Source organism: Podarcis liolepis, assembly GCF_965112155.1.
Source record: "Podarcis liolepis genome assembly, chromosome: 7".
NCBI lineage: Eukaryota > Metazoa > Chordata > Lepidosauria > Squamata > Lacertidae > Podarcis > Podarcis liolepis.
This window is the reverse complement of record NC_139561.1, coordinates 64933704-64957697: the sequence shown is the minus strand read 5'-3', so window position 1 is coordinate 64957697 and position 23994 is coordinate 64933704. Positions and strand designations below refer to the sequence as shown.

The 23994-nt window shown below is 44.8% G+C and overlaps 1 protein-coding gene and 1 long non-coding RNA gene across 2 annotated transcripts in view; one reads left to right on the top strand and one right to left on the bottom strand.

Moving 5' to 3' along the window:
* The window catches only part of LOC310710776, a 43937-nt gene that overhangs the window by 7139 nt on the left and 12804 nt on the right, over window positions 1-23994 (bottom strand). The gene's annotated exons all lie outside the window — the stretch shown is intronic.
* IL22RA1 (interleukin 22 receptor subunit alpha 1) lies at window positions 5086-22876 on the top strand. The gene is made up of 7 exons (XM_083511813.1): window positions 5086-5400; window positions 7894-8026; window positions 14748-14926; window positions 16027-16214; window positions 17684-17819; window positions 18850-18974; window positions 20278-22876. Exons 1-7 carry the CDS (start codon window positions 5358-5360, stop codon window positions 21223-21225), a joined length of 1752 nt encoding a protein of 583 aa, XP_083367939.1. The 5' UTR covers window positions 5086-5357; the 3' UTR covers window positions 21226-22876.

Below are 23994 nucleotides of genomic sequence, written 5' to 3'. Positions count from 1 at the left end.
TACACAATACAAACAAACAAACACATAAACAAACATGTATAATTTCAAGTCCTTTTTTCTTAAACCTTACTTCACCAACTTCCCCATACCTCCCCTTTCTGCATCCCAATTTCCAAATTTGTTTCAGCAAATCCTCCCCCTTGATTTTATCTAATTTTCCCTTGTTCTTTTCTTTTACTTAATCTTTTACAGCTGTAGTCCCCTTTTTTCTATAACCTCAACATTTTAGCATTCATTAATTTTACAATATTTCTTAAGATAAATTTTGAATTTCTTCCAATCTTCTTCCGCCGTCTCTTTCCCCTGGTCTTGGATTCTGCCAGTCATTTCGGCCAGTCCCATGTAGTCTATCACCTTCATCTGCCATTCTTCCAGAGTGGGTAGATCCTGTGTCTTCCAATACTTTGCGATGAGAATTCTTGCTGCTGTAGTAACGTACATAAAAAAGTCCTGTCTTTCTTTGGCACCAATTGGCCGACAATGCCCAAGAGAAAGGCTTCTGGTTTCTTGGGAAAAGTATATTTAAATACCTTTTTCATTTCATTATATATCATTTCCCATCTTCGGGCACATCCACCAAAGGTGATAAAAAGTACCTTCACTTTCTTTACATTTCCAACACTTATTATCAGGCAAATGGTAGATTTTTGTTAGCTTGACTACCAAACTACAGTTCCCAGGATTCTTTGAGGGAAGCCATGGCTGTTAAAGTGGTATGATGGTGCTTTAAATGTATGGTGTGAATGTGGCCTGGGGGTCACTGGGAGCTTCTCAAGGTTTCCTTTATGAGAAGATACATAATGCTTTTCCAAATGCACAGCTTTCCCTGTCACTACAAGCAATGGCTTCCCACTGCACCCAAAGAAGAGTGTACTAGGGCCCACCCCCAATTCATACAGGACGACAAGTGGGCCTAACAGGCTGGGTCTGCCCTGCATATGACTGAGGAAAGGTCTATCTGTTACATATATGGAGAAGGGGTGAGGAGCCTGCGGCTTACCAGAGGCTCCTGGGCTACAACTCGCTTTGTCCCTGACCACTGGCCACAGCGGCTGGGGCTGATGGGGTCTGGAGTCCAACAACAGCCTCTGGAGAGCCAGACCTTCCTCACCCCTGAGGTAGAAAATTTAGGACATCGGTTCCCAAACTTTTTCAGGCTACACCCTCCCCTCTGGTTTCATAAACTCATCCTCTGTGCCCCTTTAAAGAACATTCAGCATAGCTGTTTGAACAACCCCCTAAGGAAGATAAATAATAAAATCCAGAACAGTAGCAATTAATTGCACATTTATTCAAAACCCAGTTAAAACCATTTAGTTCAATTGATTCAACAAAACAGATCAACTTGACCCTCTGGTGCATGCTTTTCAGAGCCTGGTGTGCCCCTCCAGCACCCCCTGCCACCCTCTTGCCTCTTAGTGCCCCCCTTGGTAATCCCACCATCCCCCAGGGGGCAGTAACGTCCATTTTGGGAACCACTGTTTCAGACAAATGTAATCTGCCGCAACCTAACAGTGGAGACTGGTATTGAATCAGCATTGCAAGAGAACTTAAGATGCATCCCTGTGAGAAAAGGAATCTGGTTTGCATATTGGAGCTTCCTTATATTTTCCAGTTGCACAAGTTGTAATAGGTAATTAGTGTATAAAATGCATATATTCATTAGCATGCAAATATGCATTAGATCAGGGAACACTGCTTTGCAAAAAGGTCTGTGCTAGGCCACTGTGTGAACAGGGTGGTGGACGAGTCGGGCCATTGATCCAGAAGTATGTAAGGGTCTTATTATGCTCTTACGTGTGCAACAAAAACTTGATGGCTGCTTTTCTACAAGTCTGTCTAGGCCAGGGATGGAGAAAACAAAGACATTTTTCGCTTTAGCTCTTCAGTGCTGGGCCATGTCCTCTCCTTTCCCACCAGCCAGGCAGCCATTTTGTGACATTTGGCTACACCACTTTCTCCATATTCCCATCTGAAATCAATATTAGGGTCCTCCAGACAGAAAAGGAGAATTGCTATCCAATTCTGTGGCTGCCATAGTTCCTTATTCTCTGGACCTTAGAAAAAAGTTAGCTGTTTGCCAGGGCAAAGTGCAAGAAAGGGGAAATGAGCCCACATGACGCATAATGATAGTGTTCAGACAAAGCAAAAGTGGTAAAATGAATTTCCACCACATTCTCACGCGTGTAGAACCTGAAAGCGGAAAGGGTCTGTGAACTGACTGTGCCCTCTGAAATTTTCTTAGTGCTGGAAAAATTCTTCCAGGTGAGTTGAAGGGCAGGTACATCTTTTAACAGAGACAGGCAGCTGTTGACACAGTGACTGCCTTCTTATGACAAGTCCAAAAAGAGGCCGTTGATGATGAGCAGCTGTATATATTAACCAACCTGTTGGGCAGCTTCATTTGTCAAGGAGGTGGATGTGGCAGCTCCTTGCTCTAGGAAGTACAAATGAGTGATAACCTTTATATATATACACGTATATCACACGCAGACAAGCAGGTTACTCACCACTGTAATGTCTGTGAGTAGTTTGCCTTCAGCAACCTAGTAACCACTCCAGTCTAGCGAAGCCTGTTGGGAAGCACTCCACATGACCTGACAATCAGCTCTTAGTGGGGTCTTCTGGAGAGCTTTACTCAGGTCTTTGCTGGCACCACCAATCAGCTGATCCCTGCAATCTCCTTTTGGCTGAACCGGGTCTTTACCTGCATCACACCAAAAGTCAGATACGACATCAGTTGTAGGGCAAGTGGGCGTGGTGTGGATAAAATGGCCGGATCTGGAAGTTTGGTGGGCCTGATAAGACCTGCAGACTGGAGGTTCCCTCCCCCTGGTGAAGGGTCTGTTTGGGGGCATAAGTTGACTACCTATGCATCACCAAAAACAAGAAAATGCACCAATGAAACAAAGGCAAAAGAGGAAAACAGATTTGCACGAAACCTGTACATGCTAATTTATATGCATAGATGCAAATCAAAAACAATTACTATGAACAGAAACAGTAGAGAAGGCTAGGGCCAGCTGAATCTGGGACCTTCACTGTGCAAAGCAGTTGCTCTACCACTGGGCTTTGGCCCTTCCTTGAAATCCCATTTGCCATAAAACAGGGATTCTCACTCGCACTTCCATCACTGTGAGCCCATCTAAATCCCGCTTTGTGATAGATTCATGGCAATGTCAGTTCTGCCCCTCTGAGCAACCTCCTCCCTCCCTGCAAACCACTTAACAACCTTTTTCTCATCCAAACCAAACTGAGCCCTTTTCCATTTGCTCCTCTTTGCCATGCGGAAGGCAAGGCGCCCTCCAGAACTGGGACGGGGAACCTGTGGCCCTACAGATGTTGCTAGACTCCCATCAGCCTCAACCAGCATCAGCACCCATGATCAGGGATGCTGGGGGTCATAGCCCAGTGGTGAGGAACCTCTGACCCACAGACCTAATTTGAGGCTGTTTTCCCAAAGCCATGCCCACCTGCCCTACACCGATGTCATCAGGTGCAAGGCAGGCACAGCCACTGCTCCCTGCCCAAAGAAGGGTTGGCAGGCACTGCTGATAAACAAAGCTCTATTCCTTTGCCTGCACAGTTTGAATTCAAACCATAAAGGCAAAGGAAAATGCTTCACCTGATACGGAACATCAGTTAATTGACAGGGGGTGGCCCCACCCACCTGCCAATATGGCCCATGGTCATTGGAGAGGCCAAGATTCAGCCTGCTGCCTGCATTCACTTCTCCACCCCATTGTAGCCCAACAATATCTGGAGGGAACAAAGTCTAGAGACACGCCCCACCTTTTAAATAATATCCAATGCACATATAAAGTGCATGACTTCCTCTCAAATATCCTTGGGAATTGTAGCTCTGTGAGGAGCAAACTACAGTTCTCTGGGAAGTCATGTGCTCTTAGTAGTAGTAGTAATAATAATAATAATAATAATAATAATAATAATAATAATAATTTATTATTTGTACCCCGCCCATCTGGCTGGGTTTCCCCAGCCACTCTGGGCAGCTTCCACAAAGACCAAAAATACACTAAGATGTCACACATTAAAAAGTTACCCGAACAGGGCTGCCTTCAGATGTCTTCTGAATGTCAGGTAGTTGTTTATCTCTTTGACATCTGATGGGAGGGCGTTCCACAGGGCGGGCGCCACTACTGAGAAGGCCCTCTGCTTGGTTCCCTGTAGCTTTGCTTCTTGCAATGAGGGAACCGCCAGAAGGCCCTCGGCACTGGACCTCAGCGTCCGGGCAGAACGATGGGGATGGAGACGCTCTTTCAGGTATGTACAGTGGTGCCCCGCAAGACGAATGCCTCGCAAGACGGAAAACCCGCTAGACGAAAGGGTTTTCCGTTTTTGAGCTGCTTCGCAAGACGATTTTCCCTATGGGCTTGCTTTGCAAGACGAAAACGTCTTGCAAGTGTTCCGATTTTTTTTCGCTCCCCCCCCTTTTTCTAAGCCGCTAAGCCGCTAATAGCCTTTTAGCCGCTAATCCGCTAATCCTTTAATAGCCGCTAAACCGCTAATAGCCGCTAAACCGCTAATAGCACTAATCCGCTAAGCCGCTAATAGGGTTGCTTCGCAAGACGACAAAACCGCTAGACGAAGAGACTCGCGGAACGGATTAATTTCGTCTTGCAAGGCACCACTGTATTGTGTATTGGATGCGCTCCAAAACTATGGTGTGGACCAGATGCAAGTTGTTTTAGGATAATATAAGTGTTCAGAGTATGTAGCTTTCAAACAAGAACTCACATTTTATTTAATATTATTTATTTTACTTCATAACTCAGCTCACCTCAGGCTTAGGAATGCATGGATGTTGCTTTTTTAAAAAGCAAACCAAAGTAAACGGCTGTTTCAAATGACATCCTGACACTGTCTTCCCTTGTGCAGGCTTTTCAAAAGGGTTTTTTTTTTTATTTTCTCCAGTGTGACAGCAGCTTGCGCGACAAGAATTGCAGAAGTTCCGTAGCCACAGGCTGAGGTGCGGAGCCCTGTTTCTGCTGGTTGAGGTAATAGTAAATGAAGAAGAAAAAGGCGACTAGACCAGAAAAACCAGTTCCTGACTTCTTGTGAGGAATGTCAGCAGGAAGTCCCTTATCAGGAAATATGCTTGGCTTGGCTTCAGACTGCTGGATGCTCTGATGCCTCTGGCACATAAGCAAAGAAGACGTCTCCGACGAAGCTCGTTCGATTCCATGTGCTGCAGTGGGGACAGAGTTACCGTATTATCTCTTCAGCCGAGGCAGACAGGGTAGTCCAGGATCACCAGCCTGGAGCCTTCCCAAATTTATTCAGCCAGTGTTGAGGACAGCTAGCTCTGTACCACGACTCTTTGTGCCGTGCTATTAATGAAGGAACTTCTCGTCTTCTGGGCCCTGTGCTCCCTAGTGGGTAAGTAGCCAGCCTTTGACTCCTCTTTATTAAAGCCTCTCTTCAGGATCTCTGAATCTCTTTAAGCTGTAGCGAGAGTTTACCAAGCAGGCAAACGTGATCTCCATGGTTGGTTCTTGCTCCCATTACCTTTGTTTCGAGCTTACGCCCTGGAGTGGCATTGTCATAGCTTCACTTGTTTCAATTGTCACGCAGGTAGAAACAGCGTTCATCTATGGCAGCTGGAGCCAGTGGCAGACCTGGGGTCTCAAAATTCAGCAGCGCCTTGTGTGACGCCAAAATTCAGCGCCCCCCCCCACCTCTTGCCTTCCATTATGCAGCATAGTTGCAGCATCTCCTGCTGTGCCCCCGAGGCTCTGCGACCAAGCAAGTCGCGCTCCCCTCTACCTACCTCTGACTGGAGCTGCCTATCTTATTTCTCTCTCTCTCTCTCCTTTTATTTTCTTTATTTCGATTGTCCTTTTCCCTTCTTTTCTATTCCTAATTTTATTGTATTATGGAAGTTTTTAAAATAAAAAAATCTTACTAATCTTAACTTTATATGGGTTTGAAGGTATGGTATGTACTAAGCCTAGGATTTCAGTCCTAAAGAGGAAAGTTTTCCTCTCAACAAATAGGTGGTCTCCAACCTATCTGGGGCGCTGGGGGGGGGGGGAGCAAAACAGAAAGCTGAAATGAAATCAAAGTATTTCTTAGGTCTTTTCACTACACTGTCAAAGCAGGAGTCCAAGCTGGGAGTTGTTTTTCCTTTTCCCTCCATGGGAGGTTTTGCCCTTTGAATAGGGAGAGATGTGGGCTAGACTCTTAATTCTCATCCTTATTGCAATTTGCTGCTTGTGAGACTCTGATGGTGTACACAACACACTTTTAAAGCACACACACAACCAAGAATCCTGGTAATAGAAGCTGGACTTGTTGAGAGAGTGGGCTTTGAGGAGGTCCTCTTGCCCATAGGAACTGCAAAACCTGGAGCCAACACCAGGGATGCCAATTTGAACAAAATATTTGGGGTAAGCCCTGCCCCACATAATCGATCACAAGACGCAGTACGCGCACACCATTAGAATGGCAATGCCCATCAACTTTGGGGGCCCCAGACCCCTAGGAGTTGACTCCTACAGCCAACACCCAGCACAGCAGTTTGCATCGCTGCCATGAGGCGAGGGTAATGAGGTAGGGGAAATCCCAGCTGCATATTTTTTACTTCTACAATTCTAAAAAACTGTAAACCTTTTAAACAATGTGGGTCTGTATTTCCTGATCACTGTTGCCAAAACACCGCTCAGCTGAGAATGCTTGACAGGTTTAAGGCAATAGCTGGCTCCCCACCTGAAACCGTTGTTTGTTTGTTTATGGGGCGGAGAGCCCATTTCAGCCCAAGGCAGCCTTTTGAAGGGCTACATGCAAATGGTGGGCGGGGCTAGAGGCAAAAGTGAGCCAAGCAATGAGTGTAAATGCTACCTTTGTACAGCAAGCTAGTTTCTACGCACATATCTCTCCCTATCCTCCACCTACTCCAAGGAAACTTTCCAGTGAGGCAAAAACCCTCAAGGAGGGGGCAAAGCAAGGCCTGAGAGGGCCAGGTAAAGTGGTATGCAGTCCCCACTGGCCTGAGTTTTATTGCATTTCAACACCACCCTTCCACCTACAAAACCCCAGACCAATGTACAGCAATACTGCAACAAAAAGCAGCAAATAAAATTCTCTAAAATAGGGGTTCTCAAACTGAGGGGAATTTCGTTCTGCATTTGTTCTGTGCTCCCACTGCCGGTTTGGGAAGTGGTGCACACATGACATTAGCCACAAACATTAAGGTCGGTAATAAATGTTACCATTATCCATATCTATCCTGTCATTTCTTATGAAATACTGTATGGGGGAAAAATAGAGATGGGGAATAAATTTGATTCAGTTCACATTGATAGCTGATTCTATGAAATTTGCATTTTCCTAAAACAATGAGAGAACTAAAACAGGGTAGTTCGTTGAAATTCGCAAATATCAGAATTTTGCAATACAGTTCTCCAACCACAGATGGTTTATAAATATATATATTAAGGGAAACTTTGCAAAAAAAAAATCAATATATTAGTTAAAATAATATACTAGATGCATTATATTGTGAGGAATATATTGTTAGTTAAAACTGCATGGAAAAATATATCTATTTGCAGAATTACACGTAAACATACTGGAGAATTTTCATGCGGATTTTTGACCCCCCCAAAAAATCCACCATTGTTGAAAAAATGTAGAAAACTGTATTTAAATTTTGAGAAATGAGAAACTGAGAGAGCCAAAATGGATGGATCCTTTCACCCCTTGTTTCAATGTGTCATTGTCCCTACCACCACCACATGCAACCAGCTTTAGTCTGAACTGAGAAAAAGAATGACCCTAGCTGCCTTTTAAGTTGATAAGATATACACAGCCTAAGTACAGAGACTGCACTTTCTACGGTTAACCTCTAATAATCTTTCCCCTTCATTGTAGGGAATTCACTAGCAGAGAGATCACCACTCATTCAACAACCAATCTTTTCGTCCACAAACTTTGAAAATATCTTCACTTGGAAGAGCTGGGGGGAGCCACTTCCAGGCACGGTGTACGATGTGCAGTATAAGAAGTAAGAGGACTATTCCTTCTCCTTACTTGGGGTGACTGTTATTCGTTGAACCCACAGATATCTCAGATAGGGAGAAAAATACTTTGCTGTAGAAATAGCATTGTGTCAGGTCCAAGGAAGAAACAGACCCCGGCCCAGCCCAAGACATTTTGCTGCCTGAGGCAACAGGCAAGATGATGTGTCCTCCCCATTCTAGAAACAGAAGCCAATTGGACTTTTCAGTACTGTCAATGGGACAGTGTCCTATGCCGCATTTGATTGGAGCAAGTACATATGGAGAAACACAGCTCTGTCCTGTAAGAGAAGGGGACAGTTGGGGGGGGGGCTTAGAAAGCGACTGCCATTGTTGGCCCCACCCCCCAGTATCTACCATCTGAAATGATAAACTTATTCTGCCTAATGGTTGAGGCGGCTCTGGATACGGCCATATTTTGAGGCTGTTGTGTAGCTTTAGGTTCTCACTAATGGGCGTTGACAGCCCCAGTTATTACATTTATAAGGAGCTCAATGTGGTATAAATGGATCCTCCTATCCATTTTATCTGCAAAATAGGCATGTTAGGCTGAAAGGCTGTAACTGGCCCAAGGTCACACAGAGAGCTTGATAACTAAGTCACTGACAGAGGAAGAGGAATGCGGAGGAGCACACCGCCCCCGGCAGCGCGATCCCAGCCGGGTGCCATCACGGCTGCCCCCCCGCCCACATAGGGCACCACGCTCCTGTAGGTGGTGTGCCCCGCCCCCAGGATGTGCACCAGCCCTGCCCCCACCTGCTCTCCGCCCCGCAGTGCCGGAGCACAAAGCTCTGCCACTGAACTGAGTATGGGTGTGCACCCCTGTCTCCAGCGCTCCAACCACTGCACCACACTGGTTGCCTTGTACCAGTATCGCAATGTGAATACTCCCAGTGCAAGGAATTCAGGTCACACCTACATGGCAGGGTGCAGAAATAGTTTTGCCATTTGGAATGCAACTGGCAAATGAGAGGCAGCCTTGTGGAGCTGCAATGCCACTGTAGCTGTGGGAGGAACTGGTGCTGCTTGCAAGACTTGCTTGCTTCCCCTTGCTCAGCATGCGTGCGTGTAAGCAAACATAGAAGTACACACATTCACCAACCTGTTTTCCATGGATTTATGCACGGTGTTTAGTGGTCCTGACAAAGGACTCAGCTACATTAGAGAACCAACAGTGTTTTAAACATGTAACACCAGATGCTGCTGTAGAGCAAAAAACTTTGTCTATGCAATTTTACATAGAGTTTTTTCTTTTGTTATAATGATTGAATTCATGGCTTATTTATAGCGTCCGTCCGTCCCCCCCCCCCGTGTGTAGATTCAGCCCCAGTCAAGTGCTCTTGCACAGAGCACTTGGGCATTATCCGTTTTGTTGGTTTGTTAAAACCCAACTAATTCAACACTATACTTCTGCAATATATATATTCTGAACAGTGGTACCTTGGTTTACAACCATAATCCATTCTGGAGGTCTGTTTGTAAACCAAAACAGGTTGTAACCCAAGGTGCACTTTTGCCAATGAGGCCTCAAAAAATTATTTTGTTCGTAATTCAAAAACAACGGGTTGTAATAAAAAAAAAAAGGTTGCAAACCGGGATACGCACTTCCGGGTTTGACATATTTGTAAACCAAGATGTATGCTAACCAAGGTACCACTGTACTATATTTCTGCAACATAATTGTATAAGTATTAATGCAAAGTACCCTTTTATACACATTGTTGTAGGTATCTGTTTATGTGCTTTAGGAAACTTGGGGTATACATATATGTGCATAAAATGCATATTATAATAATGCACAAAATATGCAAGAATTATTCCGATTCTGGCAGAACAGATAAAAAAGTGCTCTCTTTTCATCATGCATGCCCATGACACAGTCCATTTCATGCTGTTGCACAAGTAGACCCAACCTGAATGTTTTCCAATGACTGTAAAATGAGCAAAGACATATCTAACTCAGATGACTGGGTAGGGGTGTCGTGTAAACAAATCCTCTTGATGACAGCTTTCACCCAATTTGCTTCCATCACATTGCTGAGATAGCTGCTGTCCCCCTGAACTGCATCGTACTTTAGATTTTCCTCTGTTGCACAAGCTGGAGAACTTGGCACCCAGACACTTTTCTCCTTTGATCTTTCCAGTAAACATAACCCTCTGGTTGCAATCCATGGATGGGTTATGAAATTCTCATTAAACCTTAATATCTAAATTGAATATTCATTGTAGCAATTAAGCTAAAGAGCGGAGGGGAAAAATATGCAGATAAACTACACCACTGCCTGCTTTCAACATGCAAAACAGGGAGGAAAAGAGATCCCTGGATTTGAGTTGAAGGGCACCAGATAGCCTGAGAGCCACACACACACACACACACACACACACACACACACACACACACACACTTTCAGGGAACACCCACCAAGACATAATGAATGGATGACTGATGAAGAGATTGGCAACAATGAAAACATATTTATGGCTTTCGCAGTAAGTGACACCATCTCTTTAAAAACTTGCCCTCCTCTTCCACAAGCGTATTTACCCACAAAGCCTTTCGCAAACTTGGTAGCAGACAGTTGCAGTAAGTCTTGTCATCTTTCCATTCTGTCAACCCATGAAATTGCTGGCAGAAAGTCTGGAGGAGGAGGAGGAGGAGGAGGAGGAGTTGGGTTATTCCTCTAATCCTGCTGTTGCTGCTTTGCTAAAGCTACAATCCAAATGCTAATAACACAGAAGTAAACACTAAACCCAGTAGGACTTAATTGTAAGCAGACATGATTAGGATTGCACTGTAGGGTGGTGACTTTTTAAAAAAAACTCCTCACCTGAAACCTTGTTTGCTGACAAAGGCTTTTGGAAAGTTGGGAGGAGGTTACAGTCCGTGCATCTCTGGCCTATAGGGACACCTGGTCTCCTCTTAACTGCAGCTTTGTTTTGCTCTCAGGGGCTTTTAGAAAGTTGGGAGGAGGAGGAATTCCATTCAGTTCTCATTTTAAAGTGAAACTACCCAATTTGCACTTTCAAAAAACAATATGAGAACCAAAAACCATCCACCCATCCACTGAAATCCGTATTTCTCCCAATTTTGCAACAATGTTTCGCAAAAATGCATTATGTTAGGGGAAAGTGTATAAAACACATAACGCATAAAAACACATATATTCATGAAAAGAACATATAAATGTGTGTTCTATTGGGGGAAATTGCTCACAGAAATGAGTCCGTTAATCAAGACCGCACACAAACATGTTTGTTGGGAGAAATTTGCACTAAAATCCTGACAACTTTTCATGGTGAAAAATTGTAAACTGCTGCAGCAATGTAGAGAACTGGATCAAAGACTGGGAAAATTAGAAACTGAGTTCCATCCCTCCATCCCTACCATCAGGTCAAATATGGCGGGCAAGGTATACTACATGACAACTTAGTGTCTGCGTAGCCCACATGGTGCCCTTCAGATGTTGCAGCCAGCATGCCCAATAGCCAGGGATAATGGGAGTTGTAATCCAAAGACTCTGTTGGCTGCCTCTGCCTTAGTGAAACACCCACCCCTTTGCCCAGGCCTTATGCCTGCTACGACGGTAAAGAAATGCACTTGGTGCCATCACTGCATTGTTTTCACTGTGCACTGAAGACAAACCACTCTACCCTGGCCTTCTGACATATATATTTTAGGACCTACTCAATTTCCCTTTCTATTTTTCCATATACAGTGGTACCTTCGGTTAAGTACTTAATTCGTTCCGGAGGTCCATATTTAACCTCAAACTGTTCTTAACCTGAAGCACCACTTTAGCTAATGGGGCCTCCTGCTGCCACCGCGCCACCAGAACCCAATTTCTGTTCTTATCCTGAAGCAAAGTTCTTAACCTGAAGCACTATTTCTAGGTTAGCGGAGTGTATAACCTGAAGCGTATGTAACCTGAAGCGTATGTAACCCGAGGTACCACTGTACTTTTCTGGCATTTTCTTTGATGTAAATACTTTTAACCGGTTTTAATGTCATTGGTTTTTTTGGTTTTTTGTGCTGCTGCAACCCAGCCTGGGACTCTGCAGCAAAGGGCAGAAAGGAAACTTGATAGCCGAATAACTAAAATGGTGACAAGCTGGCACCCCAAGAGAGAGAGCCTTCCCTGTTCTACATATTTGGCATGCCTCATTCAAGGGAGGAATATGAGAGGAGCCACTCCTCCTACGCCAAGGGTGATGAAACAAACAAAATGATGGGCTATTATGATGGCTGGAGGCTGCCTGGAAGGAGGGCCTGCACAGAGGTGCCATGTGTCCTTTTTTGTATTCTTGCATTGCACCCCATCCATGAGATTCCTACTGACAAAGGCCACCAGCCACCAGAGTGGTGGGGAAGTATGCTCTTCTTCCTCACGTTATTGTCATTATTTATTGAGTTTATGGCCAACGCTTCCTCCCAAAGGAGCCCAGGGCAGCAATGGATGGCAACCAGCCATCTGAAAGTAAGGCAGTGGCTCAATGCATGCAGAAACAAGTACAATCCCTGACATCTCCAGACTGCGCCTAGAGAGACCTCGGTCTGAAATCCAGGAGAACTGATGCCAGTGAGTGTAGGCGAGACTGAACTAGATGGACCCAAGGTCTGATTCAGTGTAACATGACACCCTCTGCTCTTTTCATCCAGTGCTTTACCAACTCTTTTCATCCAGTGCTTTACCAACTGCACTGCCTCCCAGTGGAGTACAAGGTGCTGGTTTTGACCTTTAAAGCCCTATGCGGCCTAGGACCCACATACCTACGGGACCGCCTCTCCTGGTATGCCCCACGAAGGACCTTAAGGTCCACAAATGACAACATTTTGGAGGTCCCAGGTCATAAGGTGGCTAGATTGGTCTCAACTAGGGCCAGGGCCTTTTCAGTACTCACCCCGACTTGGTGGAACGCTCTGTCACAAGAGACTAGGGCCCTGTGGGACTTGACATCTTTCTGCAAGGCCTGCAAGACAGAGCTGTTCCACCTGGCCTTTGGTTTGGACTCAGTCTGACCCTTATGTTTCCCTCCCCTTATGGTTTTGATTTATGGGCTACTTTTAAAATGAGGCTGCATTTTAAATTGCATTTTAGCCTGTATTTTAAATTGGTTTCCCCCCCTATTGCGTTTTTACTGCAATTTTACTGGCATTAGCCGCCCTGAGCCGAACTCTGGCCGGGGAGGGGGGTATAAATAAAAATTATTATTATTATTATTATTATTATTATTATTATTATTATTACAGTGGTGCCTCGCCAGACGAAATTAATTCGTTCCGTGAGTTTTTTCGTCTAGCGAATTTTTCGTCTTGCGAAGCACGGTGTCGGGAAAGTTTTGGAAAAGCTTCAAAAATCACCAAAAACCTCAAAAAAGGCTACCACACCGCGTTCTATGAGTTGCTCTTCGAAGTCAAGTCGCAACTGTATTAACGGTGTTAAGAAAAAGGAAACAAACTTGCAAGACGTTTTCGTCTTGCAAAGCAAGCCCATAGGGAAATTCGTCTTGCGAAGCAGCTCAAAAAACGCAAAACCCTTTCGTCTAGCGAGTTTTTCGTCTTGCGAGGCATTCGTCTTGCAGGCCACCACTGTATTATTATTATTATTATTATTATTATTTTCCACTTATGAAGGAAAAAGTAATAGAGTTTTCTTAAGGACACCATTGGGCTGAGGGTGAAACCTGCCTTCTGACCTTAGTGGCCCACATTGTATGATGTGATCTGCACTAACTCCACTGTGTCCCAGGGGGCAGCCTGTTTGACCCCTAAAGTATCTGTCATATGCCATCTTAGCATTGTTTTAAAAGGAAGCTTTTTAAAAGCAAAATTGTCCTAGAGATTGGAGGTGGGAGCTGCCTTGGTGATGTTAAAGGCGCTGGCCAATCGGTGCTGTGCAGTGCTCAGTTCTGCTGCTTGCTGAACCAAATAGGTTCCTGAACTCAACCCTGGAGTGAATGCAGGGCTGAATGCAGAGAACTCACTTCCAAACAGGCCCAACAGCTCTAAAACCCTCACACCTTATTTGTCTTAAGCTGGAATCCCGGCAACAATAGCACAGCCAGCCAAGTGGCTGGTAGCATCGCAGCTTGCAACACACTGCTCCGTGGCATATCCAGGCACGTGTCTCTTTTTCATTGATGTCTGTCTCAGACCTGAATTACCTTCCCTGTGGTTTAACAGTGACGTGTGCTGTCTATGCCACTGCCTGCTGTTCTCCACCCACACATTGCCTAAAGCAGATGGGGAGCAGTGATTGTGGGGGAAGGGCTGTAACTCAGAGGTAGAGCATCTGCTTTGCATGCAGAAGGTCCCAGGTTCAATCCCTGGTGGCATCTTCAGGTGAGGCTGGGAAAAACACTAGCCTGAAATCTTGGAGAACTATTGCCAGTCAGCTTGGATAATAGAAGAAGAGTTTGGATTTGATATCCCGCTTTATCACTACCCTAAGGAGTCTCAAAGCGGCTAACAATCTTCTTTCCCTTCCTCCCCCACAACAAACACTCTGTGAGGCGAGTGGGGCTGAGAGACTTCAGAGAAGTGTGACTGGGCCAAGCTCACCCAGCAGCTGCATGTGGAGGAGCGGAGATGCGAACCCCGTTCACCAGATTACGAGACTACCGCTCTTAACCACTACACCACACTGGCGCTCTCTGGATAATACGGAGCTAAATGGGCTTTTGGCCTGACTCAGCTACCTTTGTTCATAGGTACGGGGATGCATGGCAGAACAAAAGCGAGTGCCAAAACATCACACGCCGCTCCTGCAATCTCACGCTTGAAACGGAAAACTTCACCGAGTGCTACTATGCCCGAGTGAGAGCCACTGTCCCTAACTGTTGCGTCTCCGAATGGGCCGAGTCCTCAAGATTCTATCCTCGGGAAAACAGTAAGTGGCTAATATTGTAAACCGGGTTGGGGAACTTCTGGCCCAGCCGCCAAATGTCTACCAAATCACCTGTCCCTCAAAATTCTCTCCAAACCACACACCCTCTCCTTCAGTTGCCTTGAGTTCTACTTTAGTGGAAAAGTGGGAGACATTGTTAAAAAGTAAACAAGAAAATAAACGTCAACAGTTTGTAGGATGTCTCGCCACTATGGCACTATGATGGGGTAAGATGCATTTCTTGAAATTCTCCCTTCCATACAGTAGTTGAAAGCTGCAGGAGTAAGGTAAACATGTTCCCCAAAGACAGGCCTCATGTTTCCTTAAGAAAGCTGCCTCATTCAGCAGGTGCAGCTATTGCAGGTTGTGCGGATGTTGCTGAACTACAGTTCTCATCACCTGTGGCCATTGGCTGTGCTTGCTGGGGCTGATGGGAGTTGTACTTCAGCAACAATTGGAGGGCCAAAGGTTCTGCGCTCCTGTGTTTTGGTCCTCTTCACACTGCTCTGACACTCATCGCTTTCCCCAAAGAACCTGAGAACTGTAGTTTGTTAATGGCACTGGGCCAGTTCCCAACACCTTTAACAAACTGCAGTTCCCAGGATTCCTGGGGGAGAAGACAAGAGTGTTTAAATGGTACTCTTGGGTTGGTTGGGGAATTGTTTAGGGGGTATTGTTGCTGTTATTGATATTAATTTTTAATTTATTTTATCTTAAGTTTATTTTAGATCTTACTATGATTTATGTGTATTTTTTCAATTTGGTTGTTTATTTTTTGATGTTTTCTTTATGGCTGCTTTTGTTGTGCTGTAATTATGTATTTTTTCATGTTGTAAGCCGCCTTGATCATGGTTTGAACTGTGGAAAGGTGGCATACAAATAAAATTATGCATATACGTATGAATGTTTTAAATACATGGTGTAGACATCATGTGAGGGCCAAGGGTGCTAACAATGAGAAGTCAGTATTGAAGAAACTGAGCCAATTCTTTTTAAATGCCTCAGTTGTCCAGTTCTCAAAACTACTATCACTAAACTCTTCAGTCTTAAACAAATCCCTTTTGCTTTCTCCCTCTCTCTCTCTCTCTCTCTCTCTCTCCAAGCCATTATTGGGAGTCCTGATGTGAAATACACACCCAGTGTTAATTCAATAAAGTTCTATGTACAACCTCCTGCTACCCCTCTGAGAGACAAGGATAACCAGATCCTGACCATCGTAGACATTTTCAGTCAAATTGGAACGACCTTTGAATACGAATTAACGATACATTGCCAAAAGACAAAGCAGGAGGTAAGGGGGGGGGGGGAGGTGTATGAGAGAAAATGGTAACTTTGGGGGGAAAGTACCCAATTCTTATTTCTTTGACTGTTGTTGTCTGTCTCGAGAGACAATGGAATGCACTTCTGGGGGTGAAGTCAAACTGCTGCGTTAGCAACACCAAAGTGACCTCCTCAGGGTACAAGCCTGAGCAGCGTGCCCAGATGACCAAGTGTGGTCCAAAGAAAAGCAGAGCAATATGTTTGGCGTTAGTTGCTGGAAGGAGGTGTACAAGGCACCATCCAACTGTCTTAGGGACTCCACTCTGGATTTGTGTAGGGTTCCCTCCTTGGCCTTTTCTTCTCCCAAAGATATCTTGCAAGGCAGCAGAGGTTTAGGGTCAGAGTTTTCCTGAGAGCCAGTGTGGTGTAGTGGTTAAGAGTGGTAGTCTCGTAATTTGGTGAACTGGGTTCACGTCCCCGCTCCTCCACATGCAGCTGCTGGGTGACCTTGGGCCAGTCACACTTCTCTGAAGTCTCTCAGCCCCACTCACCTCACAGAGTGTTTGTTGTGGGGGAGGAAGGGAAAGGAGAATGTTAGCCACTTTGAGACTCCTTAAAGGGAGTGAAAGGCGGGATATCAAATCCAAACTCTTCCTTCTCCTAGATGGGCTACCTTCCTACTGCACACTTCTTGAGGGTCAGTGGAGTGCTATTCCATACAGATTAAGAATGGGAAATAAATTTAATTCAGTTCTCATTTAAAGACAAACCTACCTCATTCACATTTTCCAAAATAATATGCAAACCAAAACACAGCCACCCTTCAATATTTGCACTTCTCCGAATGTTGCAATGCAGCTGTGTGATTTGTCAAAAAATGCACATACTGAACTGTGCATAGAAATACATATATTGGTGAAAATAACATACAAACGTGCATTATGTTAGGGGAAATTGTTTTGCCAAAATGTGTGGATTAGGCAAAATGCATACAACGATGTGTGGATTTGGAGTAATTTGCACTGAAACATTTGTGAATTTTCAAAGGGCATTTTTAAAAAGAATTTCATACTTATGTGGAAACATGGAGAACTGAACTTCAGATTGGAGAAATGAGAAGCTGAGGGTAACCAAAAGTTTCAGCTTCAGTCTTTAGCTCTCTCTGTGTTGTTGTACATATTCATGTGGAAACACCCTTGTTTTATGAAGTGTCAGGACTAAGTTTCATGTTATGCTCAATTCACAGCATGCAGCTACATCCTCTGTTTTTCCTGAGTGAATCAGAGGTGCAAGGATCCCTGGTGGTCTGGAGAGGGCAGGTTTACCCCCAGCTGCCACCAGGAGTGGAAATCAGGGGACTGAAAACAGAAGACACAACTATATACTACACATTAAGCATAACATACAGTTTGGCCCTTAGTGGAGCTTTGAAAGTAGATAATACAAAGTACCACTTTCCATAATTAAAATACAAATCTCTCTCTCTCTCTTTCTCTCTAGTGGGTCAAAGTCAACAACAACAATGAATTTGAAATCTCTGACTTGTATCCCAACACCGAATACAATGGCACAATACACATAAGATATTCAGACAAAATCAGCAAGCCTTATGTTTTTCGGGCAAAAACATTATCAGGTGAGACATTGTTATGAAATGCTGCCGGATCTTAAATACTGAAAACCTTAGAGATGAAGCAGTCACCACAGGCAATTTTCCCATTGTGAACCTTGTGGCACAACTTGCATCACAAATGAATGTACCAATCGCCTGCCACAAATGAGTCTATGGAGCTCTTTGTCCTCCCCCCCCCATCTCAGTGTATTTATTTATTTTACACAGGTACATATACCTTTCCATGAATGTGAGTTAAGCCCTTATCTTAACAACAAGAAAGCCACAAATATTTTCCAAACAATGAAACACTGCTTGAGGGATTTGGAATGGGTTGGTGATGTCACAAGTGCTAACCAAGAGGCATTAAACAAAAGACACCCTTCACAGCAGGGTGACTAAATTACACCGGGCTGAAATCCTGCAGGAGACAAACCCTGTTCCACCACAAGAAACGGGGGACACCAGGAGCAGGAAGTAGATTCCATCTCACAAATGTTGAGACCTGTTACCTGCCCTCATATAAATAAAGAGTTATGCTTCATTCCTGTGGGAAAGTGTCACACTTGTGGACACCACTGTAAAACTGCCCCTGGTGCTCCAGGTTCTTTGAGTGTGTACAGAGGCCCTCTGGGCATCTTTGCCATTCATAGGCTTTCTTTCTGCTCTCCACAATAAGGGCATTTTGCTAGTTCAAAAAGTAAAGGGCCACATAGCTCAGTGGTAGAGAACCTTCTTTGAATGCAGAAGGTCTCATTTTTCACCCCCAGCATCTCCTAGTAAGGCTGTGAAAGACCCCTATCCGAAGCTCTGGAGAGGCGCTACTAGCCAGTGTAGACAATACTAAGATAGATGGACCAGTGTTCTGACTAAGTCCCTATGGAGATTCATCACTTCCCTTTACTTTGGCTGGAAAGATGATGATCCTTTATAAAAGCTCAGACCAGTCCTATGAACTCTTGAGCCAGAATGACTATACGATGCATGCCATCTGTTCCTGCCCTCTCAACTCTCCTGGTCTTGCTATCTTTAACGGTTTGTTTTCTCTCTCCAGATACCACCTGGTTTGCATATTTGTTCGCGGTAGCTCTGTTTGCGGCACTGTTGATCTTTGGAACAATATATTACTTCATTTACAAGTATATTAAACAGCACACCACACAGCAACCCACGTCTTTGGTATGTACTGTACCTCCCCCCCCCCTTTATGGAAGGTTGTTGGATTTTTTATTAATGAACCTGGGCTTTTAATTGCTGGGCATTGTTCAAACATAAAAGAGTAGCGCCTGAAGGGCAAGGAGAAGGCTGCAGCCCCCACCCAGGAATGCTGGAGAAATTGCTGCACTGCCTGGGTTCCTAATAGTTTGATTTCTCTTTTAGGAATTTCTTTGCAAGTGGAAAGACTTGGTGGAATGGTTACTCTTGTAAACAAAACATGGCAGTTTTGGTGTTTACTAACCAGGAGTTCCCATATTTTGGCTTGGCTTAGTAGCCACCTGTGATTTTTGTGGTCGCCATTAATTTCTCTCAACCCCTCAAGCTCTTTGGCTTACACAGAGAAATCAGGAGGAGAGAGGGGAACCTTTTGCAGTGGGCTTTGGATAAAATAGAAGCAGTGCTTTCTACAAAGCCCATTATGAAAGGGGATAAGAACCCTCTCTCCCCTCCCCTAAATTCACGGAAGGTTACCTGAGGGCAAAGTTGATGCTCACCCTGAAGTGAAAAACCTTTTCCTCTTAGAGGAAGGAGCATAGCTTAGTGGTAGAGGCACTGCTTGGCGTGCAGAATATGCCAGGTTCAATCCCTGGCTTCTCCAGGTAGAGGTGGGAAGGACCTCTGCCTGAAATCCTGGTAAGCTGCTGCCCATCCCTGTAGCCTGTCGCATTTGACCTCAGGCCCAGGTGCCAACTGTGGCCCTCGAGTCCTCTCTGTCTCGCCCTCTAAACTCTTCACAGGCCACCCCCCCCTCTGACCAGGCCGCATCCCTCACTCGACCTGCTTCACACACTCCTTGAATGTTTTTGCCCAGCTGGGATGTGACCTTGAACTCTAGCAATGTCTTGTGCCTGCCTGGATGGAAGTTAAAGAGGAGTGTGTGAGTGTCTGTAGAAATTAGTATACAAAAGTGAAATTTACATTCATTGCTCCACCCACTTTTGCCTCTGACCCTGCCCACCATTGGCATGTGGCCCTTGGAAGCTTGCCCAGAAGAGAATGTGGCCCTCAGGCTGATAGAGGTTTCCCTTACCCCTGCTGTAGTCAATATTGTCCTAGATGAACCAATGGCCTGACTTGGTATAAGGCAACTTCCTGTGTTCCATGCTGGCCCCAAGGCAGAGAGTGAACTTGATTTCTTAATGCTGGGGACTTCCCGCTTCACCTCTCGGTCCTTCCGCCACTCTGCTTCATTACCTTTCTAGCTGCCTACGTTTATGCTGATGCTTATCTCTGGCAACTAAATTTAATCCTTCTTCCCTGATAGGATTTCAAGGATATTTTACGCTCCCAACCTCTCGTGCCAAGAGTGGAATATATTCTGAGCCCCTATGAATCGTGCAAGCCTGTCCAACTTACTATAGAGAAGCACCAGGCACAGATCACCCAACATCAGGGAGTGTTCAGCCTGACAGAAACAGCTTACCAGAAACAGGCCAACGCACCACTGTTCCAGACCATTGCTCAGCATGAAGGTTATACACCACAAATGGCCAAGAACAACCCACCATGCACACAAGGTCCTTCACCTTTAACATATGGAGTGTGTTTTGAAGGCACCAGCTCCACCAAAGCGAATTCTTCAGCAAATCAAGTGAGGAAGCTCAATTCTTTAGCTGAGGGCTCCTTGAGCAGTGAGCATTATAAAGCACAGCCGCCAGAACAGATCAAAAGAGAATTGTGGGGAAACAAGCCCCAACAGATGCCAGTGCCTGTGTTGGGAGATGCAGAGCGAACTCAATGTCTGCTGCTTCAGGAAGACATGCAAGATATGCCACAGCTGCTTCCACCCCTTCTGGAAGAGAGAGTACCTGCCACAAGAGGCAACACGACAGGGAGCTACAGAGAGCAGCCTGCAGAATTGCAACCATCTGCGGTAGAATTCGACCAAAATGCCATCTCAGATGGCAATCTTCTGTCAAGCATGCCACCATCCTTGTTTTCAAATCGCACCTGCAGCAGCATCATTCAAGATCAGAGCCCTGGGCAGTGGGTGGCCTGGGATTTGACAGCCTGGACGAATCCCAAGCATCAGCCTTTGGGACTCCCTGTATCGGACAGCATAACTCAAGTGAGCAAGGGGTTGGAAAACAAGCCTGGGTTCCTTGGTACAAACCCAGGTACCTTAGACTCTGCCCACAGCAATGGGCTCTTCACAAGCCTGTTCAGAGACTTGGAGCTGAAGGTGCAGTGGGATCAGGCGTCTGAGGAATAATGGTTAACGCATCCAGCAACTGAGGAATGGAGCGAGGGGAGGCGATAACACAAGGGAGGTGGAAATGTCTCCCTCCAAAACAGAGTTGAAAGGAAATGTCTTTTCCCAGCTGTTCCTGAATCCTCTTTGTGAATCACACTTCAGCCCATTAAAGGAAAACTAAATGTGGTTGATAGGTACCCTGCCAACTGGGTGGGTACTGCTGACATGATTATTCCCAGGTGATTCTGTCCCTCACACATTGCTGGTTAGCTTGCACAAGGAATCCTGACAGTGCTGGTCCTATCTTGTGGCAGATACCCCAAACTTGAGTTGCCGGCTGATAGGGTGTGGGAGGAAACACACCGATTGGCCTGCCTTTATGTTAATTACAGTTTTGCCAGCAAGTCGGGAGGCTTGCCTGGTGATAAGAACGACCACCTGCTCATGTCAGCAAAAGAAGCTGCCGCTGTTGAGCAGGAACCACCAGTATGGCGCCCGTGAGTTCCTCTTATGATGCTCACGAAAGGTCTCAGTAAATTTCCACCAAACAAACCCACAGTGCTTGCAAGAGACTGCTTGTTCTTCTTGCTCTGTTCCTGTTTGCACTGACTTGGCCTCTCCTACATTGCACACCGCCCTTAAATATGCTCACATTTCATTGGATGCCAGGGCTGGACACCTTCCCTCCCATTCTGAACAGATGATTGCTGCAAAGAGCTTCTCTCTGTGAGCAAGCATGGCAGTGGCTGATGTAGGTACCTTTTCTTCATGGATGACAGGACTGTTGATGGGGTGAATGCCTCCACCATTTTGTGGACCCGTCTCTTTTTCTGCTCTTTTAGATGTAAGCCATTTTGTGGCGTGTCACATACCCATGGCAGCCATTTTCTGACTGGTGTCTGCTTCCTCAAAATTCCACACTTGCTCAGTGGCTCCTAAAGGTTGGCCGCTCCTGAGTTAAAGGAACAGGAACAGAAGCAGCAGAGACATTGGTGACTCTTCCCCAGTTCTGTATTACATGGGGGGCGCGAGAGAAGTATGTACTATCTTTGTACTTTACTAATAAATATTTTTATTATTATTCTGACTTATTTTCAGTCTACAGAGAGCTGAGAATTGTATTTATAGTTCAAAATAGCCTATACCCTTTGAGGAGTTGTCTGTGTTCCAAACTTCACAGCTAACTTGATCCTGCAAAATGCACTGAACCAAACAACCAGGTCCAAACACAACGGAATGTAAGGAAAGCTTTATTAATAAATTTCCTGAGGCAATGATTCCATAATTCCATGGAAGGGTGTATACACTCAGATGATTAATTTTCTGGAGCCAAGTATAAAAACATTAAAAGAGCTCTTAAAGGAAGGAAGAATTACAGCCTACTAAATTCTACTCAGGGCAGACCCATTTAAATCGCTCAACCTAAATTAGCCATGTCCATTAATTTTAATGGATCTACTCTGAGTATTGCTAACAATAGATGTAGCACAAGGTAATTTTAAGCTGTTTTAGTATTTTAACTTTTGTATGTTTTAAAATGGGGTTGTAAATATTTCTTGATTTTTCTGTTCTGTCTTTTGTAAACCACTTTGAGAATTTTATTTTTACAATCAAGCAGTGTATAATTTTTTATGAAATAAAAAGTAAATAAAATACATCAACATTGTCATAGGATGGAATGGGTCTACTTTTTTGACATTGTTCTGATGTCAGAGAGGAAAATCCTCTTCGTCATTGTGGGAAAATCATGAAGCATCTGACATCAGAGCTGCAACGTCCTTAGGGCTCCAAATGCCCCCATTTCAGAAACAGGGAGAGGATTTGAACGTGTGCTTCAGAGCTTGCCTAAATCTTCCCTTCCCTTTTACCTCTCATTGTTTCCAATGGAGAATAAATCATGCAAAAAAAAGCACACCACTCCACTTTTGTTTTAACTAGCAAACAGACGAAGCAATGCAAGAGAGTTCTTCCATCTTCACTTCCACCTCAAGCCGAGTAGGGTGTAGGCAGCGGCTGACTTTGGTGGTACGGTGCCCTGAGCAAGGACAAAATTCCCACCTCCCAATATTTATTATTTTCACAATAATTCCTTTCAGTACAGTTGCTTTTTAATGGATCTTCTCAGGAGGTATCCATATAAATATAGGTTAAAAAATATTATTATTATTACTATTATTTTGCGCCCCCTCGGCTTGGCGCCCTCTGCAGGGGAACTGGCCACACAGCTCTAAATCTGGTGCTGGCACAATGGAACCTCGGTTTTCAAACATCTCCATTGACGAATGTTTCAGCCTCCAAATGCCGAAAAGTCGGAAGTAACTGCTTCGGTTTTCGAATGATTTTTCGGAAACCGAACGTGCCACGTGGCTTCCATTTTGAGTTTCCCTATTGTATTGAGGCTTCCACTTTCAGATTTCGGTTTTTGAATATTTCAGAAGTCGAATGGTCTGCCAGAACTGATTACGTTCAAAAACCCGAGGTTCCACTGTATAGAATAAAGTGGTAAAACTGCCTTTCTGTTTCACCATCCTTTGATTTTCCCAACAAAAGCACAACCCTTTTGCTCACTCTAGGTGAGCACCTGGAACCCCCTGGAATCTTGTTACTGCTCAGCAGAGATTGGGGTGGGGTGGGGTGGGGTGGCATGCAACCATTGCAGCACTCTTATCCTGCCAACATCTAAAGCATATTTGGCAGAAACTCAAAAGTAGCCGCAGGGGGAGAGAATTGCTACCATTCACATTTAAATCTTAATCTTAATCTCAGTTTGCTTGTTACCTCCGGTTA